Source organism: Marmota monax, unplaced genomic scaffold (assembly GCF_021218885.2).
Source record: "Marmota monax isolate L192 unplaced genomic scaffold, Marmota_monax_Labrador192_F-V1.1 WCK01_AAM20220418_F8-fsc00012, whole genome shotgun sequence".
NCBI lineage: Eukaryota > Metazoa > Chordata > Mammalia > Rodentia > Sciuridae > Marmota > Marmota monax.
This window is the reverse complement of record NW_026695227.1, coordinates 21,262,556-21,283,465: the sequence shown is the minus strand read 5'-3', so window position 1 is coordinate 21,283,465 and position 20,910 is coordinate 21,262,556. Positions and strand designations below refer to the sequence as shown.

Sequence of the window (20,910 nt, the reverse complement as noted above, 5' to 3'; positions counted from 1 at the left end):
TATCTAGTGGGGTAAAAGAAATAAGACAATAGCAACTATCATTTCTTGAATACTAGCTATATTATCAGAGGCTGTGAGCCACTATATAAATATATCTCATTTATTTCTCGCCACCTGAATGGATACATATTATATCTTCATGTTATAGATGAAGAAATTCAGGATTCAAGAGATTAAATTATTTTCCTGTGTAAATATAGCTAGAAAGTGGAAAAAAAAAAAACAGGATTAGAAACCTGGTCTACTCCTCTCTCATCCTGCACTCTTGACCCATTTGGTATAATTCCAAGCAACTAGACATTAGCTATAAATGCTCTTACAGACCATGTTTTGGGGTTTCAGGAAAGGGGAGATTATGCCTAGGTATGAGAACCAAGGAAGGCTTTGACCAGAAGCATTTAGGATGAAATGTATAGGATGCTTTGGATATTGGCATAGAAGGAAGGATAATTAAGATTACAAGGCAACATTAGCACAGACATAGCAGTTGAAGTGGGCTGTGTTTGGCAACCTAGTCCCAATTTAGTGTTGAAAGTAGAATATAAATAAGAAAAGTGGTGGACAGTGAGAAAGGGGAGATAAAAAGGAAGCATGTGCAAGGAGTGTGGTGGGCCAGTAAGAGTTCCTTAGCATTTAGAGACATTCCATGATTCAGTTTAACATGCAGACATTATTGTTCATTGTCTATAAGGGAAGCATATGGATCTAGCTAGAACTTAGGAATTGAAAATAATGGCAAGAAATTTTACAGTTAAAAAATCTGTTATGTGAAAGTATCACACTTTTCTGATGACTTAAATTTAACTCTCCAGGATAATTATATATTCAATATGTCAGCAAAACAAGGGGGAATAGTTCTGGGATTATGTTTTGGGGTCAAAATAAAAATAAAATCCACTAGTGCCTGGAAAAGAAAGGTATGTGCATATGAAAGATCAGTAAGAGTAAAGAAAGCAGTATGATTTGAAGATATTGGTTGGAGATGGCAATTTTAAATTCAGGGGCAATCTGAAGCTCAACTCAGATTGTGCTTATGACTATTTAAAAATATTTAAATATGGGTATTTAAAATTTTTACATAAATATTTTTAATACCATGTAATGCATACAACAGGACGTTCCAAACTCTGATCTGATCTATTGTACCTACCTTGCTATAAAACTGCTACAGAAGGTTAACATTGAAGTTAGGATGCCTGTTGCAGTTTAATTGAATAATTAGATTTCCTTTCCCATCTTCTTCTTGTAGAAGAGAAATTGTTTAAATAATTTTTATTGTTAAGAGAACCTAAAGTAGTTCATATTAACAGTATTTCCTCTTTTTATTTGTTTTAGATCGTACTTGTAAAGTATGGAATCTGGTCACTGGGCAAGAGATAATGTCACTTGGGGGTCATCCCAACAACGTTGTATCTGTAAAATACTGTAATTATACCAGTTTGGTCTTCACTGTGTCAACATCTTATATTAAGGTGTGGGATATCAGAGATTCAGCAAAGTGCATCCGAACACTGACGTAAGTAACTTAAAAATAGCTTAAGGGGCAGTAGTTATTTTCTTTTTTACAAAAGACAAGAAAATTTAAGGCTATGAATGCATTTTAATTGTATATATCTATCAACTCCTCAGAGAAATTTAAAGTTTTCATAATTAAAGTACATATAAATAAGGGGAAAATAGATTGACAAAATATAAGATCCTGGTTTTAAACAGGAAAGGATAAAATATTTATTTATAACCAAATACATATTTCATGTTTTTTCCCTTCCAAATAGTAAGAAATTACATTTCATACTATTTACTACTTGATGAAATTGAATAATTTATATTACTCACTTCAAATAAATATTAATCCTTGGAAAATGAGCTCACCCATACTTTGGTTTTAGTACAAATTTTATAACTGCAGTTTGTGTTGGATAATGATATTTTGCCCTAAGATTGAACTATTTTACATAATTAAAACTAAGGCTACCTCTGCAATTGCTTAAAGGAGAAGGGAGCATTGGAAAGGTTAATTTTTACTAGTTTGTAAGTAGATTTTATTAACTTTTAGGTGCTAATTTATAATTTGAGAACTACTAATTATTTTATGTGCTGAATACAAGTCTCTTGAGGAAAGTTTTATAGAAAAATAACACTATTTCTTAAGCTAAAAACTTACCAATACAGTTGAATCACTAAACTCATATTTGAAAAGATTGTTTATAACTTAATTTAGCATTTAGCTGAGAAAATGTTTCAAAATTAAAAAAAAATTAATATCTAGAAATTATCTGGAGAGATAGAAACAAATTTTGATTTTTTAGCACATATACTCTATATATGATTGAATTAAAGTAAGCAAAACTCAAATAATTAAAAAGATCCCAGTGCCTTTAATCCAAAATGGCAACTTTTACACACAAAAGAAATTTGGTAAGACTAGTTCACAGACAACTTCTGGAACCTGCAGACAAATGAATTATTTTTATGCATTATGTCATTTGTCTTTTCTGAATGATTTTATAGTCATCCCTATCTCAGGACTTAGACTGTCTAGTGTTATAATGGGCATTAAAGTGAAAGTTGTAAACCATGTCCTCCTGTTTCATTCATTCATTTACTCACTACTCACTAAACATTAATTTATTTGTACCAAAACTGTGAGGGGTGCTCTGTTAGGCATCATGCATACAGTGACAAAAGCACCTTGTTCTCTTTGCCCACAGCCATTTCCTTAGGAATTCAAGAAATTGTAAGCCAAACTCATGTCTGGAAACATGACTATCTTTGGTTTTTTTTGTGTGTGTTAAGGTCGTCAGGTCAAGTTACCCTTGGAGATGCTTGTTCTGCAAGTACCAGCCGGACAGTGGCTATTCCTTCTGGGGAGAACCAGATCAATCAAATTGCACTAAATCCATCTGGCACATTCCTCTATGCAGCTTCTGGAAATGCTGTCAGAATGTGGGATCTTAAAAGGTAGAATTAAAAAACAAATAAACGAACAAACGAACAAAACCACACTTCTTGCATATGGCACATGCAACCTCACACATTAATAATACTATACTTGTGAAATCTAATTTTATATCCTAAGACAATGTAAAATAATACATTTTTTTTTATTCAGCACAGCAGTCTTAGATATCTCTTCTGTCCTCATTTACAAACTCAGTTTTCTTTCTTTTTTTTTTTTAAGTCTCCATACTGGGAAAAATGTTAGAGAGGAAGATAGAATTATTTTACAGTCTTTTGATACTTGTCTTTAAATTGAGCTGTTTAAATTGAGGAGAGGATTCTCATCCAAGTTCCACCAGAACCTTTGAAATAATTATTTTTGCAACATGAATTAAACATTCTTTATATCAACTTTTTTATTTTATACAATTTAATAACTTGGATCATAAATTCTCGTGGGTTTTGTGAATATAAAATAATAAATTATAGAAAGATAAAATGTTAAGAAGACAAAGTGATTTAAAAGAAAACAAATGATAAATTGAAATGTAAGGCATTTGTCTTCCACTTAATTTTTATTTGCCATGATGTGTGAGCTTTTATCCATTAGTTGTGGGCTTGTTTTAGCTTCTTTTCTAGTTTTTGAAATTTTGGCAGGAAAGGAACCTATTTCTTCTTCTCTTCCTCCCTCCCTTCCTTCCTTCCTTCCTCCTTCCCTCCCTCTACCCCTTCCTCCCCTCCTTCCTTCATTCCTTTCATCCTTCCTTTCTTGTAAACCATGTCCTCCTGTTTTATTCATTCACTTATCCACCAAACATTAATTTATTTATGCCAAATCTGTGAGGGGTGCTCTGCTTCCTCCTCCCTCCTTCCGCCGCTCCATCTCTCCCTCCTTCCCTCTTCCCTTCCTTCCTTCATTCATTTCTTTCTTCCTTTCTTTCTGGTGGTGCTGGGGATAAACATAGGGCCTTGTGTATGCTAGGCAGATGCTTTACTGCTGAGCTACATCCCCAACCTGGGTGCATTTATTTATTACTTTACAAATATTTATTCAACACTAATTATGGCAGGCATTGCACCAACAGTATGGTAGGTCCTTGGAGTAAATACTGAGCAAGACAACTGTGGGTTCTACTGTCTTGGAGTTTGTGTTGTGATGAAGGATAAAGCTATTTACAGACTGTGACAGGATTCTAGAGTGAGGCTCACAATTCAGAAATACAGAGTGCTTCTCTTCCTACAGAAAGACGTCCCTGTATTCCAGAAGGTTGACTTGAGATAGGACTGTGAAACAGGGTCATTATCACCCTCTGACAGTTTATATCACATATTTTTCTACTAGCCAGATATCTGTCCTGGTGATTTTCATATTTTTATAATAATTGAAGTGGACCATCTATTTTCTGACATACACATACATACATATATGTGTGTCCATTGGTATATATGTCTGTATGTATGTACATATATGTATGTATATATAATGTGTATGCATATATGTGTATATGTGAAAATGTGTATATATATGTAATAAAATATTTCAATTTCTCCTAATTCTTTCTGGTTTCATGATTATATTGCTGGTATTATTTTATTCAAATATAAATTGTACCTAAAAATATTAATTATATGTTTATAACCTGTTCAGATTTTTAACAGATTAAAATTTACCTAGAGGGAGTTCAAATCAACCTTAAGCAAACTTTCAAAATTTTTCTGCTTTTTTATTTACTATCTAAATGACATTAATCAACTCTCAAATAGCTAGCATAGGACTCTCCCACTTCTATCATAGAATATTCTAGTTTGGCTTTTTTTTTTTTTTTCTGATTTGAACAGAGTTTCATTTAGATGGAACTAAAACCAAGAAGAAAATTTATTTGGCCAGGTGTGGTGGTACTTACTTAGAATCCCAGTTACTTGGCAGGCTGAGGCAAAAGGATCAAAAAATTTGAGGTGGGCTAGGCAATGTAGTGAGATCCTGTCTCAAAGTAAAAAAAAATAAAAAAGGGCTGGGGTTGCAGCTTAGTGGAAAAGTACTTGTGAGAAGCCCTGGGTTCAGTTCCCCATATTGAAGAAAAGAAGGAAAGGAAGGAAATTAGTGAACAATTTTATGAGAAAATGTAGGTTATTTATGTTGAGGCTTAGCCTCATCATGCTAAGAAATATTTTCAAATAAAATAATTTTTCTTTCTTTTTAAAGGTTTCAGTCTACAGGAAAGTTAACAGGACACCTAGGCCCTGTTATGTGCCTTACTGTAGAACAGATTTCCAGTGGACAAGATCTAATCATCACTGGCTCTAAGGATCATTACATCAAAGTATGTATTAGAGTGTTGCTGAAGTATATTTTCCTATTTTTTTTTCTCTTTTTTTCAGGGCCGAGGACTAAACTCAGGGCTTGCACATGCCAGGTGTATGCTCTGCCACTGAGCTAAATTCCCAACCCCTTTATTTGCCAGTTAAATGATAGGTTTGAAGTACTCCAATTCACTTAGAAACCCCTTCTCTCTTTGTTTGTTTGTTTGTTTTGTGGTGGTGGGGATTAAACCCAGAGCCTTGTGCATGTGAGGCAAGCACTCTGCTAACTGAGCTATATCCCCAGCCCTATAGGACCCTTCCCTTCTCTTGACAAATTTTCTTGTTTCCTTTTTCTAGGCTTTGCTTTTTTCTTCCTATTTTTTCCTCATTCACAGTCACTGATTTCACTATTATTTAATCATATATCTTCATTTTTCATAGGATATAGATTGGGAGAGATTTCAAAGATCTTTTGGCTTAGTCTTCCAATGAATAATTAAATTCATTATTAACATCTTTTATGTAGAACATTTATAGCCTTTAGAATTTTATGTAATTAACAGATAAGATGTTAATAGATAAATAGTTTCTATCTAGAAGTGTTGGGTTTGAGATCCCAACAGAGGACATCCATATGCAGCCAAGGGGCCATTAGAAAGCGAGTCATAGTTCCAGATAAGCAATGACTAAGATGTAGTTTTGGGAGCCATTCAAGTAGAAGCAGATATTCCAAGAATTCTCATTGATGACACAGCCAAGGGAGAGAGTAGCTCAAAGCTGTGTGCATAGGAAATGGGCTGAGTAGAGAGGGAAAGAGTGATGAAGGAGAGGCCATTGATACAGTGGTGGGAGTTCCAGTCAGAGCCTAGAAGTGAGCCTTGGAAAGCAGTAAGCACATGCCAGCCTCTGATGGAGAAGGAAGGGCAGGAGCATGTGTGAAGATGAAGAGAAACAGCACGGAGGGAAGAATCCAGAGTGTTTTGGATCATGCAAGTCTTCTTAGGAAGGCCTCGGCCATTGCTAGAAGAGATAAAGGCAACTCAGAAAAGCACAGAGGTTTTGAACAGCAGCTTCGGGGAACTAGAGATGGCCCCCAGGACTGCAGATCACCTAATATTGGTTAAATAACAGCCATATGGCTTTTTGAATTTCAACTGGATTGAATGTAGTATTTTAAATTACTGAACTTGTCATTTATTTACTTATACATTTATTTTTATTTTTATTTTTTTGAATTTTAATATTTATTTATTTATTTTATTATTATTAGTTGTTCAAAACATTACATAGCTCTTGACATCATATTTCATACATTTGATTCAAGTGGTTTACTTATACGTGAAAAAATCTGGTTGGCTTTTTTTGAAAGCATGTGACATACAGGCCAAACTGGTGTGAATAAGGCTGAGTTCACCCTCAGTCATTCATATCAGATTAATTCATTTAACTTAGTAAAATATTACAACAAACTATGTATGATTTGTGTATGTATATGTGTTTCTATAAATGTGCACGTATACTTATTTAAAACTTAAATGGAATAACTGCTTTCTATCTGCCTTTCTTTTAAAAATAGATGTTTGATGTAACTGAGGGGGCTCTTGGAACTGTGAGTCCCACACACAATTTTGAACCCCCTCATTATGATGGCATAGAAGCGCTAACCATTCAAGGGGATAATCTATTTAGTGGGTCCAGAGATAATGGAATCAAGAAATGGGACTTAGCTCAAAAAGACCTTCTTCAGGTAATGCTGAACTTTTTCACGGTGTGAAGTAAGCATTTCAAAACCCCCCAGTACTCTATTATAAGAATTCAAAGAGCTTCTATATAGATTTTTATTGTTTAACAATAACATTAATCAGGACTCCCTCTTAAAAAATGGTTTATTGTCAAGTACCACAGTTACTAATTGGTAGAAGGGCATCACTCAACACTTAATACCTGCTAAATAAGAGATCAGATACTGGTAAGAGTTGAAAGATCTGGAATTGCCCTACATACATCATATATGTTAAATATAATAATCCCTGGAGTAGAGCAGTTGCAGTTTCTCATTTTGTTTTGCTTTTTCTACATATATTCCACAGTAGCATGTTTAGTTAAGGTTAAGAGTAATACCCATGATTTCTCAACTATAGGAGTATTCTCATGCATCCAGGAGTGGTGGTGCTCTCATTTCCCACAGAATGGATAGTTTGTTGTCAGTTAAATTCAAATATTTATGCATCTTTCTAACAGAGGAAGAAATTAGATGAAGTTGTTTACAATTTCAGGCTTTTCCTTACATATTTATGCCATATATATGCTCACGCACACACACACATGTATGCATTACAGTTGCTAGCACTTTCTTGCTTGCAACCAGCAGATGAAGACAAAAAGAACAAGTAGCATGAATATTAATAGAAAAACTTGACAACAGATGCACATACTGCATTAGAAGCTTTTCTTTTATAGATATACATTCATGGTTCTGATTTTCATATTGTGCATATAAATATATTTATGCATAGACTGTGGCTATATAGTCTTGTTTTTGTAAGTGTTATTTATTCATTATGAAATATGTAGATTGCATATGATCTTCAGCAAAAAACTTGAGGCCTCTACATTCTCCACCCAAGGTTTGAACCAATGTTTTTATGAAGTAGGTCTTGTAATCTACATAGGACATTGTAGTTTTCAAGCTCATTTTATTAGATACATAATAAATTTGGAGAAAGAAGAGATACTTACTGCTCATGAGAAGGATGTGATGTTTGAAAAATCCTGTAAGCATTCTGAGTTTTTTTTTTTAGAATCAACAGATTATTAACATTATAAGTCTTCAATACTGATAATAATTATGGAGATTAGTGAGCAAATTTGGGAGCAAATTACAAATTCATTTCTTTACATCACTCAGTGACTACCTAGAAAATGGACTTTTATAATTTTCACACCACTTAGCATTGTAAATATTGAGTTTTATTAATAAAAGTATAACTTATTTTGGTATGAAAATGTCAGTTTGGAAGGGGCCCCTTAAGCTCCTTATTTGTCTTTTTCCTTTCAGCAAGTTCCTAATGCTCATAAAGATTGGGTCTGTGCCCTGGGAGTGGTGCCAGGCCACCCACTTTTGCTCAGTGGCTGCAGAGGGGGCATTTTGAAGCTCTGGAACATGGATACTTTTGTGCCAGTTGGAGAGATGAAGGGTCATGATAGTCCCATCAATGCCATATGTGTTAATTCTACCCACATTTTTACTGCAGCTGAGTAAGTTTTTCCCATGTGCTTTTGCTCTTTATTGGTTGCTTGTGTTCAGATTTAATAAATATTAAAAGTTATGAATATCTAACATGAGAACCGTCTTTTATTACAGCCATACTAATGTCTGTTTTAAGATGCCTATTTTATATTTTTTGATGTACACTGAGAGCAATGAATTGAGGCTCCTAAGTTATAAAACAGTAATGTCAGTCCTGTACTAACACTCTGTTTATGATAGCAGGTCTGCTGCAAGATATTTTATTAGTGATTTTAATTTCTAAAAATGAGTTTATAGACAAGTGATTTTAAAGATTTTCATTTTCAGAGAGGCAACAATTTTGCCATCCTTCATATTTAGAACAAATTATTTTTCAAAAATTTCTCTGTGATTCTTCTTCTCTTTAAAGTAAAAAAATGTAGTAATACAATCTGCTCCCTCCCTGTATGGATGACTGGATTGATGGGTTCATTTGTTTGTTCATTTGTTCACAGTGAATCTCCTATGTGCCCAGCACTGTTCTAGACTCTTGGGAATACATCAGTGAACAAAATACATACAAACTCTAGTTTGCATCATAATGATAAAAAACAAAAATTAAACAAGTCAAAATATGTTAGATGGTAAGAAGTGCAATGGTGAAAACTAAGGCAGGGGAAGGTTACAAAATAGAGTGGTCAGTGAAAGTGACATATAAGAAGATGTTTGAATGAGACAGAGAAAAGATGTTATGACCCTAAAAATGACATACTCAGTATATGAGTCTTTGGAAAGGAAAGCATGTATTATAATGTGAGATATTGGTCTCGTTCAAATATAATGTATTTTTTCATGAATATCTATCTTAGAAAATCTCCCTATCTCATTTGTGCATGGCTATGTTAATTTAATTTGAACATCACCTTGATTCAGTCTATCCCAAATGCATTTTAATTTTGAAACCTCTACTTTATTTCTGTGCCATTTCTTATTAGTTAGGCTGTTTCTATTGAATCTTTCTTTTCATTTGGATCTATTTATTTTCATATTTAAGGAACATCGAAGCCAATTTATTTTGTTTTGCTAAGGTGATGACCTTTGATGCTTCATAATGTTTGTAAAATATGCTATGTTCTTAAGAGTGTCTACTTTTGCTATTTCCTTGGAAACTTATGTCCTTGGTAATTTACTGAAAATGATATACTCCAAGTTGTGGGATACTCAATACAAGACTAAGCATTGTGTTATCACTGAGTCCTGGGGGCTGATGTATGATATAAGTATACCTACCTCTCTTTCATGATATGATCTCTTTTTCAAGAGCTAAACTTTTTTTTTTTCAGTTTAAGCAAGACATATCAGATACAATTATATATATATATATATATATACACACACACACACACATATATATAAGTTTTATATATATATATATATATACACACACATATATATAAGTTTTATACATATATATATATATATATATATATATATATATATATATGTTTTCAAAATCAAGAATATAGCTAATAAAATCAAAAGTCCCCCACTTTTTTTTTGGTGGTGGTGTTTGGGGGTTGAACCCAGGACCTCAGGCATGTTAGTCAAGTGCTCTACCACTGAGCTGCATCTCCAGCACATTTTTTTTTTGGTGGTGGTGTTTGGGGATTGAACCCAGGACCTCAGGCATGTTAGTCAAGTGCTCTACCACTGAGCTGCATCTCCAGCACAAAAGGCTTGTTTTATTTTATTTTTACTTTTCATTAGAGCTTATAGTTATACATAGTAATTGGATTCATTTTGACAAACTCACACATGCATGGAAATGGATTTCAGTTAATGAACCCTCCTCCACTTTTCTTCCCATCCTCCCTCCCCTATCCCATTCTCCTTCCTCTACTCTATTAGACTTCCTTTTGTTTTTCTACTAATTTATATTTGATTGGTTTTTTATATTATCTTATCCTTCCCTCCACCTTTCCTTTATTTTATTCTAGCTTCCACATATGAGGAAAAAAAATCTGTTGAGTATGAGGTTTTCCATTTCCATCCACTTACTTGCAAATGCCGTAATTTCATTCTTTTTTTTTATGGCTGAGTAGAACTACATTGTATGTGTGTGTGTGCATGTATACATATATGTAATATATATACACACATATATATATGCACACACATACACTACAATTTATCAATCCATTCATCTGTTGATAGGCATCTAGGTTGATTTCATAATTTAGCTATTATGAATTGCATTGCTGTAAACATTGATGTGGCCGTATCTCTGTAGTATGCCGTGTTAGATGTTTTGGGAAAATACCAAGGACTGGGACAACTGGGTCATATGATGCTTCCATCCCTAGTTTTTTTGAGGAATCTCCATACTGATTTCCAGAGTGATTGTACTAGTCTGTAATTTCACCAACAATTTGCAAGTGTATCTTTTCCCTAACAACCTCTCCAGCATTTATTTTTGTTGTATTCTTGATCATTGACATTTTGACTGGAGTGAGAGAAACTCATATGGCAGTTTTGATTTACATTTTCCTGATTGCTAGAGATTTTTGAACATTTTTTTTATATATGTGTTGGACATTTGTGCTTCTTTTTTTTGAGAAGTTTCTGTTTAGTTTTTTTCTCATTCATTGATTAGATTTTTTGAGTTAAGTTTTTTGAGTTCTTTGTATATTCTGAATATCAATCCCCTTTCAGAGGAATATCTGCCCTATATGTTCTCCCATTCTGTAGGCTCTCTCTTCACACTTTAATTATTTCCTTTGCTATGGAGAAGGTTTTTAGTTTGATGGCATCTCACTTATTGAGATGCCAAATAAACTTAATAAAATAAAATCACTTGATTTTATTTCTTGTGCGTTTTGGGTCTTGTTAAATAAGTTGGTGCCAGTACCTATAATCAAGTGTTGACCTATGTTTTCTTCAGCACTTATACAGTTTCAGGTCTCATTCCTAAGTTTTTGATTCATTTCAATTTGAGTTTTGTGCAAGGTGAGAGAGAGTTGTCTCATTTCATTTTTCTACATATGGCTAAATAGTTTTCCCAGCATCATTTGTTAAAAAGCCTGTATTTTCTTGAAGATATATTTTTGGCAACTTTGTCAAATATTGGATGGTTATAGGTATGTGGATTTGTCTCTATGTCTTCTATTCTGTTCCTTTGGTCTTTGTGTCTCTTTGGATGGACATACCATGCTGTTTTGTTACTGCAGCTCTGTAGCATAATTTCAGATCAGGTATTATGATTGCCTCCTGTTTTTCTTTTTTTAGTAATACTCTGGCTATTCTGGGTCTCTTTTTCTTCAAAATAAATTTAAGAATTTTTTTTCTGATTCTGTAAAGATTGTTACTGGTAGTTGGATGCGGATTGCATTGAATATATATATTGCTTTTGATAATATGGCCATTTTGACAATGCTAAGTCTGCCTATCCAAGAACATGGGATATCTTTCTATTTTCTAAGGTCCCCTCTTCAGTGTTCTATAATTTTCATTGTATAGCCTTTCTACCTCTTTGGGTAGATTAATTCCAAAGTATTTAATTTTTTTGAGGTTATTGTAAATGGGATAGTTTTCCTGATTTCTTCCTTGGCTGAATAATGTAGGAGTGTAGGAAAATTATTGATTTAATGGGTGCTGATCTTGTATCCTGCTATTCTGCTAAACTCATTTATAAGTCTTCTGATGGAGTTTTTTTGGTCTTTTAGATAAAGGATCACATTGTTGGCAAATAGAGTTTGACTTCTTTTTTTCCTATTTGTATTCCTATAATTTTTTTTTTTGCCTGATCTCTATGGCTAATGATTTGAGGACTATATTGAATAGGAGTGGCAAGAATGGATGCCTTATCTTGTTCCTGATTTTAGAGGAAATGCTTTTACTTTTTCTCCAGTTAGTATGATATTGGCTTTGGGTTTGTTATAAATGGCCTTTATGACTCTGGAAGACTTTTAATTACTGTTCTAATTTTATTAATTACTATTGGTATGCTTAGGTTTTATAATATCTTCCTGGTTCAATTTGACCAGAACCTATATGTGTAGAAATTTGTCAGTGTATTCCAGATTTTTCATCTCATTGGAGTATAAATTTTCAAAATAGGTTCTGTTAATCCTCTGAATTTTAGAAGATCTGTAGAGATTTGTTTCTTCTCACTTTTTCTTTCATTTATCTTTTCAAAGAACCAACTCTCCTTTGCATTGATGCCTATTGTTTTTTCATCTCAATTTCATTGATTTTGGCTCTGATCTTAATGATTTCCTGCCTTCTATGGTCTTGGAGATTAGTTTGTTCTTCTTTTTCTAAGGCATTGAGGTGAAGCATATGCTTATTTATTTGGGATCTCTCTAATTTTGTGAAATATTCATTCATGCTATAAATTTTCCTCTTAGAACTGCTTTCATGCTGTCCCAAAGATTTTGATATGTTTTTCTCTCTCCTCTCATTTGTTTCTAAGAATTTCTTGTTTGCTATTCTCATTTCTTCTTTGATCCATTCTTCATTTAATAGAGTATTATAATTTCCATGTGTTTATGTGGTTTCTATTATTTTTCTTGATATTGATTTCTAGCTTCATTTCATTATGATCTGATAGGATACATGGTATTACATGTATTTTTTTTTTTTTTTGTATTTGCTAAGATTTACTTTGTGGCCTAAAATATGATCTATTTTGAGAAAAGTTCAATGTGCAGCTAAGAAGAAATTAAATTCAATATTTTGGGATGGAATAGTCTCTGGATGTTTCTGAGGTTCATTTGGTTTATTGCACTGTTTAGGGTGGAGATATCATTGTTAATTTTATGTTTTGATGACTTTTCTATTTGTAATAATGGTGTATTGAAATCACCCAGTATTATTGTGTTGGATGTCTGTGTGGGATTTAATCTCATGGAGTATTTTTCCACGCAATTGGGTGAATTGACATTTGGGGCATAAATGTTTTTATATCTTATTATTGAATTGTTCCCTTATCTAGGATGTAATGACCTTCTTTTACTTTTCTGATTATTTTTTTGCTTGAAATCTACTTTGTCAGATATGAGAATAGCTACTCCTTTTTGTTTTCTTGGACCATATGCATGGAATATTATTTTCCATCCTTTTACCTCAGCCAGTGGATGTCTTTCCCCATAAGATGAGTCTTATAAACAGCATGTTATTGGATTTTGTTTTTTAATTCATTCTGCTAATCTGTGTCTTTAATTTGGGGAGTTGGGACCATTAACATTCAGCATTAGAATGAATATGTATTTGTGGTTTTCTGCCATTTTGATTTTTTTTGCTATATTTTATCCTATCTTGATTCTCATTTAGTGGATTATTCTTCTATTGAACTTCTGTTTGGGACCTTTGGGCATTGTTTTTTATTTCCTTGGTGTGCCGTTTATCATTGAGTAGTCTTTTAGTGCTGATTTAGTGCTCATGGATTCTTTATTTTTATTATTTTATTTTTTATTTCCACCTTGAATTTGAAATCGAGTTTTGATGGTTATAGTAACCTTGGCTAACAGTTGTTTTCTTTTAAGGCTTGGAATGTCTCATTCCAAGGCCTCCTTGATGTTAGGGTCTGAGCTGATAAATTAGAAATAAACCTTATTGATTTCCTTTTAAATGTGATCCGATGTTTGTTTCTTGTGGCTTTTAATATTCTTTTCTTATTTTCTATGTTAAGAATTTTGTTTATGATATGTCCTGGTGAACTTTATATTTGAGTAGGTATATTTGGGGTCTTGTAAGTCTCCTAAATATAGATTTATCATTTTTAAATCATTTCTGATGTAGAAAAGTTTTTTGTAACTATCTCATTAATAATGTTCGTTAGGCCCTTAGTTTGCATTTTGATGTTCTCTTTTATCCCAATGATTCTCAGATTTGGTTTTTCAAAGTTGTCTCAGAGTTCTTATATATTCTGGTCATGTTCTATACATTTTTTTTTTCCTTTATTGCCTTCTGTGAAGTAAAGGTCAGATAGCCTGTCTTCAAGACCTAAAGTTCTGTGTTCAAGGGATGAGATTCTATTCAGTCTGTTTGCTATGCCTTCAAATGAGTTTTTAATTTTATTGATTGTTTCTTTCATTTCTAGGAGTTCTGCTTGGTTTCTTTTCACCATTTCTATTTTTTTATTAAAGTGGTCTTTCATCTCCTGCAATTGCTCTCTTAATTCCCTCCTTAGATCTTCTTTTGGTTCACTGAACATTTTAATAATCAATATTTAATAATCTTTCTCTGGGGTTTTGTCCATCTTGCTATCAGTGGGATTCTTTGTTGGAGATTTTTTATTTTGGGGGGAGATTTGTTTGCCTGTTTTCTCATGTTTTCAGAGGTTTTGAACTTGTGCATCAGTTGAGGTGGATTCCCCTACCTTTTTGTGTGTGTGTGTGCACATCCTTTTGTGTGTAGTTTTTGTTTGTTCTGGGACTTCTCTCTATTTTTGATGTATATATAGATGCCAATGGGTGGGACCTGAGTTCCCCCTCTGACTGTTTCTCCTCACTTCTTTAAGTTGGAGTAATGTCAGGAAATGTTTAGTTCGTTAGCAGAATCTCTAATTTGTGAAATTTTAGTGTCCCTTTAGGTTCCTAGAACCTGATAGCATAGGGTGATATAAACAATAATAACAACCATTGCAAACAACAAACAATACACAGTATTAAAGTAAATACACAGTTTGTACTATGATGTCTTCAACATTAATTGCCACCAGTAAAGAGGAATGTTGGGTTCAGCAGTTGTCAACAATAAAAAGAATAGCCATGATCTAAATATGACTTTGAAGCAAATAGTAGGTGTCAGTTATATCATCCACAACAATAATGAATGAATTAACATTAATGGTGGGGGCAGGAGTATTATATAGACCAATTACTTCTGAAAGATGGCAAAAGTACAATTATGGTAAAAAGGAAATGGGTTAGGAAGTTAGAAAATACAATTTCTAAAAGTGAACAGAGAATACAAAAGAGATGTAGCAAGTGCTGTTTATATGGAAGGAAGGGAAAAATAAAAGAAACAAGGCATAGGGAGAGATGGAGAGAGAACAATAGAATTTGGCCATTAGGAGAAGATAAGAAAGATAAAGAAAAGAAATAAGCAAATGAAAATAATGCAAAAACCAAACCAAAATATGCAGTCCAAAAAACCCAAGTGTTCAAAAGACAAGGCTAGGAAAAAACAATTGTATTAAAAAATGCTAACTATGAGAGAAGATAGAAACAAGTGTGTATATATGTTTTGTATATATGTTCCTGAACCAATCAGCATAGCCAGAATTCACATGCACACACATATTCTCTCTCTCTCTCTCCCTCTCTTTCTCTCACACATATGGAAAGAATTTAAAAAGTAAAATAAAATAAAATGATAAAAAAATTGAAATCCAAAGTTTTAGTGAAGAATGAAAGAAACTTCTCCATTGAGGTGTTCAAAATAGTTGACCAGATTGGGTGGTCACTGTCTGTTCAGCAGTCTTTCTTTCTAATTCTTCTTGAGTTATACACTGATAAACCCAGGGGAGGGTGTTGATAACCCATTCCTGGTTTTGTGTTGCATTCCGAACTGCCAGTTGGGTCAGCCTAAGTTTGAAGCTGTTTGATATAAGACTCAGCTTCCCTTCTCACCTGTATGAGGTGGAATGGGGTAGGACATACAATCAATTTGTGTTTTGTTCATTTGGACCTGTTCATTGCATTCCCAGGGTACTGCTTCTGTAGCATTCTCTGAGGGGAGTTCCAACAGGTAGGGCTCAGGTCTAATCAGGCCTCCTGGGCTTTACTGGGTGGTACCTTCTTTGGAGAAGGAAGATTGACCTGCCTATAGGACGAGACAGTAACCGATCTAATATGTAGTTCTGATTCTCGGGAGCCTCCCAAGAAATCCATTTATGGGCCAAGGAGGCTGATCCTTCACTCTCTGCTGCTTACAGGTGCAGCCTTCCTGGGCTTAGTCCCTGAGTGTATTCACACCCCCACCCACACACTGAGATTCCTGGCCTGCTTCTTCTGGTCACATGAGCCTCCAGACACAAAGGAAAAACAAGTCGGGCTCCACTTCACCATTCCAACTTGGGTACAGTCTACTCCATGCCTGTTTCACTCACATTTTGTTAGGCCTAGACTAGGTCACTCAATGTTGGATATTATAACATTGCTCTTTAAGTATTTCCACTGTGTTATATTCCTTTAAAGAGTATTGGACTTTATCAAGCAGCTAAATTACTTGTGGTTCAGTTCCATCTTTCTGAGATTTATTTTTAAGTTTTTTTTTAGGAAGATCTAGAGAAGCTTTACAATAGGGCTAGTTGATTCTTTCAGTAAGATTTATATTTTGATTCCTCTTGAATATCTCAGATATTCAATGTTATCTCCCTAGTCAGACCCTGAACATATCATAGCTGTGTGTAAACTCTGGGAATTGTTCAATTTATAGCTCCCTGGTAGTTGTATTTGGTCTGGCTTCATAGTCTCATTAAACTCATGTGAAACTTAGCATCTATCAAAGACATTAGGGGACTTCTATGAGGTTATTTACAGAGGTCTTTCCCTGATTGGCTCTGGCCTCTTCTTTTCTTGGTTTTGCAAATTCTGACTGCTATAGATTCTCCAGATATTATTTTCTTTTAGGTGGAGCCAGAGCTATCCAAGTTCATCTTCTTGTTTCCCTTTTTTGGAGGGTCTCAGTCCTATGCTGCTACACCCAGTATCTGAAAACAGTTGTTCCATATATTTTGAAAAGTTTTCTCTTTGTTTATGGTAGAAAGGTTGACCTGATGTAAATTACTGTCATAACTAATTGTGGTGGCTCCATCATCTTAAATTTAACTTTCAAAATGGAACTTCTGATCTTCCCTACAAACATGTGCTCATCCCACAACATTTTCAGCTGGTGGCTTCTTTGTCTCATTTGCTCAGGTCAGAACTGTTCATTCCTTCTCTTCTTTTGCACTCCAAATCCAAACTCTCGTAAGGTTCTGTTGGTTCTGCCCTTCAGCTTAGGAGTCAGGGTGTGCTCCTTCTCTGCTCAGAAGCCTGCAGTGATCCTCCATTTCGCTTGAGTTGGCCTGGCCCTCTGAACATCTGTTACCTCCCTTGCCTTGCCTTCTGCTACCCTCCCACTTATTCTTTATCCTGCAACCTCAATAGCCTCTTTGTTGGTTCTTGAACCTGCCAGTCTCACTGCTGCCTGGGGGCATATGCCCCTGTCCCTCCCTCTGCCTAGATGCTTTCCCCTCAGAGATCCTGACTTTTTTCACTTTATTTCACATTGTTCTTTCTCTTGTAACCTAGTGCACAGGATCCCCCTTGGCATGCCCTGCCTTTTCTTTTTCTATAGCCCTCATTACTAATTTTATCCGTTATACATTGTGGTTTACTGTGAGTCTCCTCTTGTTAAAATGTGTGGTTTACAAAGGCAGAGGCTTTTTTAGTTTTGTTTTTGTTGTTATTGTTATTGTTGTTTTTAAGCTGTATCCAAAGCATCTGGAACAGTGTGCCTGGCACATAGGTTCTCAAAAAATATTTGCTGAGCAAATGCGTGAATCAATAACTGGAATGGCTGAATGGATAGATAAATACACAGGTCCTACTGCTGTTACCAATGTATGTGTATTGTGTGGGATGCTTATGAAATTCCAGAAAACTTTGTTCTCTTATGAATCTTTGCCTTTTACTGGTATACTGGGCACATCACTATACCTCCCCTTTCCCTGGAATGGGTTACAAAATCTCTGAAGTACCTTTTAGCTATAAAATTTCCATGGAACTTTCCCTTTGATTTTGGGTTTATCAGGAAAAGAGACATTTTCTTTTTAAGCCATGAGAGATGTTAAGAAATGTAACTATCAAATGACTGGCCCCAATGTCCACATGCTGGGTTAATAGAAGCAAATATGCTTAGACACATTTTTTTCTTCTTTAAAAAATTTGTATTTGTTATTTCCAATTGATACATAATAATCACATCTACTTATGGGGCATCAGAAAAATACTTTAAATCTTCCACATTCTGTACTAGGTGGAGTATTTGTCCACTTCTCAATAGCCTCTTGCTCTTTCTGTGGGCCTATTTGCTGATTTCACCCAAAGGTAGCTCTCCCTGCTTGTTGCTAGATTCACCAGCTCCCTGGAAACTTTCCTGGCTCCTGCCCACCAGAAACCTAACTGTGCCCTTGTGCTGGACGTTTTTGCCTGAAGACTTTTGACCCTATTTCATATCACATGTTTTCTAAAATAATGAGTGCAGATCTAGTGTTAAGAGATGGGCTTTGGAGCCAGACTGCCTGAATTCAGATCTCATCTCCCACTTATTTTGTGATCTGGGCCACAATTTACTCAATAAAAGAATATCCCAGTCCCAGCTACTTGGGAGACTGAAGCAGGAGGATCTCTTGAGCTCAGGAATTCAGGCCAGCCTGAGCAACATAGCAAGACCTTTTCTCAAAAAGAAAACAAAACAAAAATATCGTAGTAGTATCTATTTCTAGTGGTAGCTAAAGGAAATTAAAGATGTTAATGTATGTAAAGACTTGTAGTGACCATGCCTGGCATATAGTCAGCCCTTGATAAGATGAGGTAGTATCATTATCTATTATCATTATCATTATTTTGGATATATGTTTGCTACTCTTCTAAGACAATGTATATTTTTATTTGCATTTATCAAAGGCCATCTAGAAAATGTTTCCATAATAAGTAAGTCTAACAGCTATGTCTTTACCTTTCTGCTTCTGTTCATCATGCCCATTTATTATTTTGTAGTGACCGAACTGTGAGAATTTGGAAGGCTCGCAATTTGCAAGATGGTCAGATCTCTGACACAGGAGATATGGGGGAAGATTTTGCCAGTAATTAAACATGAATGAAGATGTCATAAACTGAATACTGTGATAATATCCCATATGTTCTTTATGGAAGTGTCCTGCATTTATTAGGCATAAACTTATGAATGGAATTAACTGGAAAATATATTTGAATCCATTTACTAAATATTAATGGTATTCTTGAAAAACGTGTACTATCCTGTGTGCTTAAATTAATATCTACCAATATGTATGTATTCTACAATTGATATATGGCTTGATTCGCACTTTTATTGTGGCTAGATTTTTGCCTAGCTATAAAAAGACAACCTTCAAATTATTTGAATTACAAGATGTCTGCTTTTGTGACAGTCGTAAAACACACCAAGAATACAATGCACCTCACTGCTCACTCATTCATATAGCCTGTTCAGATGATTTACATTCTTAAACATACTGGAAATGTTAGTCAAACTGTGGTCCGATTGTCAGATATTCATATCAGTCTATAGAGGGTTCCCAAATTTCAATGTTCATTTAATGTAATTGAAAAAATATAAGGAAAATATTATTGATGATTTCCCATAAAGTGAAATTGACCTTAATCTACTAACAAAGATTGTTTAACAATTTGTGTTAAATGTTTGCATTCACTTGTATTGACCAAAGTTTTGCAGTTATTCTGTGCTCAGGACTAAGACACTGTTAAATTGTTTTATTAGTGCTGTGCATACATTCTGTAATGGTATACACTTTTGATGTGCTAACAGAAAGATATTTTGATCTATTTTCCTATGGAGTTGTTTCTATTATCACCTTTTACTTTCTTTTTTATTTAATAGTAGTATTTCCTTTCCCTTTTATCTAATTTTTATATGCTGCTAAATATATTTTAAATACACTATGTTGGCATACCTTAGTAGCTATTGATGACAACTATTATCATTTATGGTGGGAAAAGCTATGCAAATAGGTAGATTGTAAAAATACATAATGTTGTATTGTGCCCGTGTGAATTTTTAAATGCTGTAGATGGGATTTTGCAAAAGGATGTATAATTTATTTGTCTGCTCAGAATATTAATTTGTAAATTCTGCAAGTTTAATTTTTGTGTAGATGATGTAACACTTGAAAATATTGTCTTAAGTGATTTTTCCCTGAAAACATTTGCTTGTAAATGAAAGCTTAGCTAGTGCTTAAATAAACATGTTGCTCTGAATTATCTTTATTCTATTGTTCTTTTTCTAATTATAAGAAAATGACCAGTGTTTGTAAAGCTGTTTTGTGTCTAGCAATTCATTTCATTACTCACTAGACATGAAATATTCCTGAAAAGTTTACACTTAAGTCTCATCTTGATGAACCATGGAAACTCTATTTAAAGGAATTAAATCAAATGATATAATTTAGAGATTTAAACATAGATGATAAAATAAATGAAAATCATTCCCATAAATGTTAGGATAGTGGTGACCTAGGTTACCTAGATAGAAGAAGGAGTGGATGATGACTGGCAGGTGTTACACAGGTGAGTTGGGAAGCTAGAGGTGATGTGGAAAGTGTTTCTGTGTGCCTGGCAGTCTTATTTTTGATTTGGCTCCTAAATGTTACGTAAGTGCTCATTTAATAT

At 34.1% G+C, this 20,910-nt stretch overlaps 1 protein-coding gene across 14 annotated transcripts in view; it reads left to right on the top strand.

Moving 5' to 3' along the window:
- Positions 1-20,499, top strand: part of Kif21a (kinesin family member 21A) — a 145,660-nt gene extending 125,161 nt beyond the window's left edge. For all 14 annotated transcript variants that reach the window (XM_046435970.2, XM_046435964.2, XM_046435963.2 and 11 more), the window contains 6 exons: positions 1,336-1,516; positions 2,797-2,961; positions 5,144-5,261; positions 6,818-6,988; positions 8,300-8,499; positions 19,240-20,499. In XM_046435970.2, coding sequence (XP_046291926.1) covers positions 1,336-1,516; positions 2,797-2,961; positions 5,144-5,261; positions 6,818-6,988; positions 8,300-8,499; positions 19,240-19,333 — 929 coding nt within the window. In that variant the 3' untranslated portion in view covers positions 19,334-20,499. The remainder of the gene's footprint in view (positions 1-1,335; positions 1,517-2,796; positions 2,962-5,143; positions 5,262-6,817; positions 6,989-8,299; positions 8,500-19,239) is intronic.
- Positions 20,500-20,910: the final 411 nt, after the last annotated feature.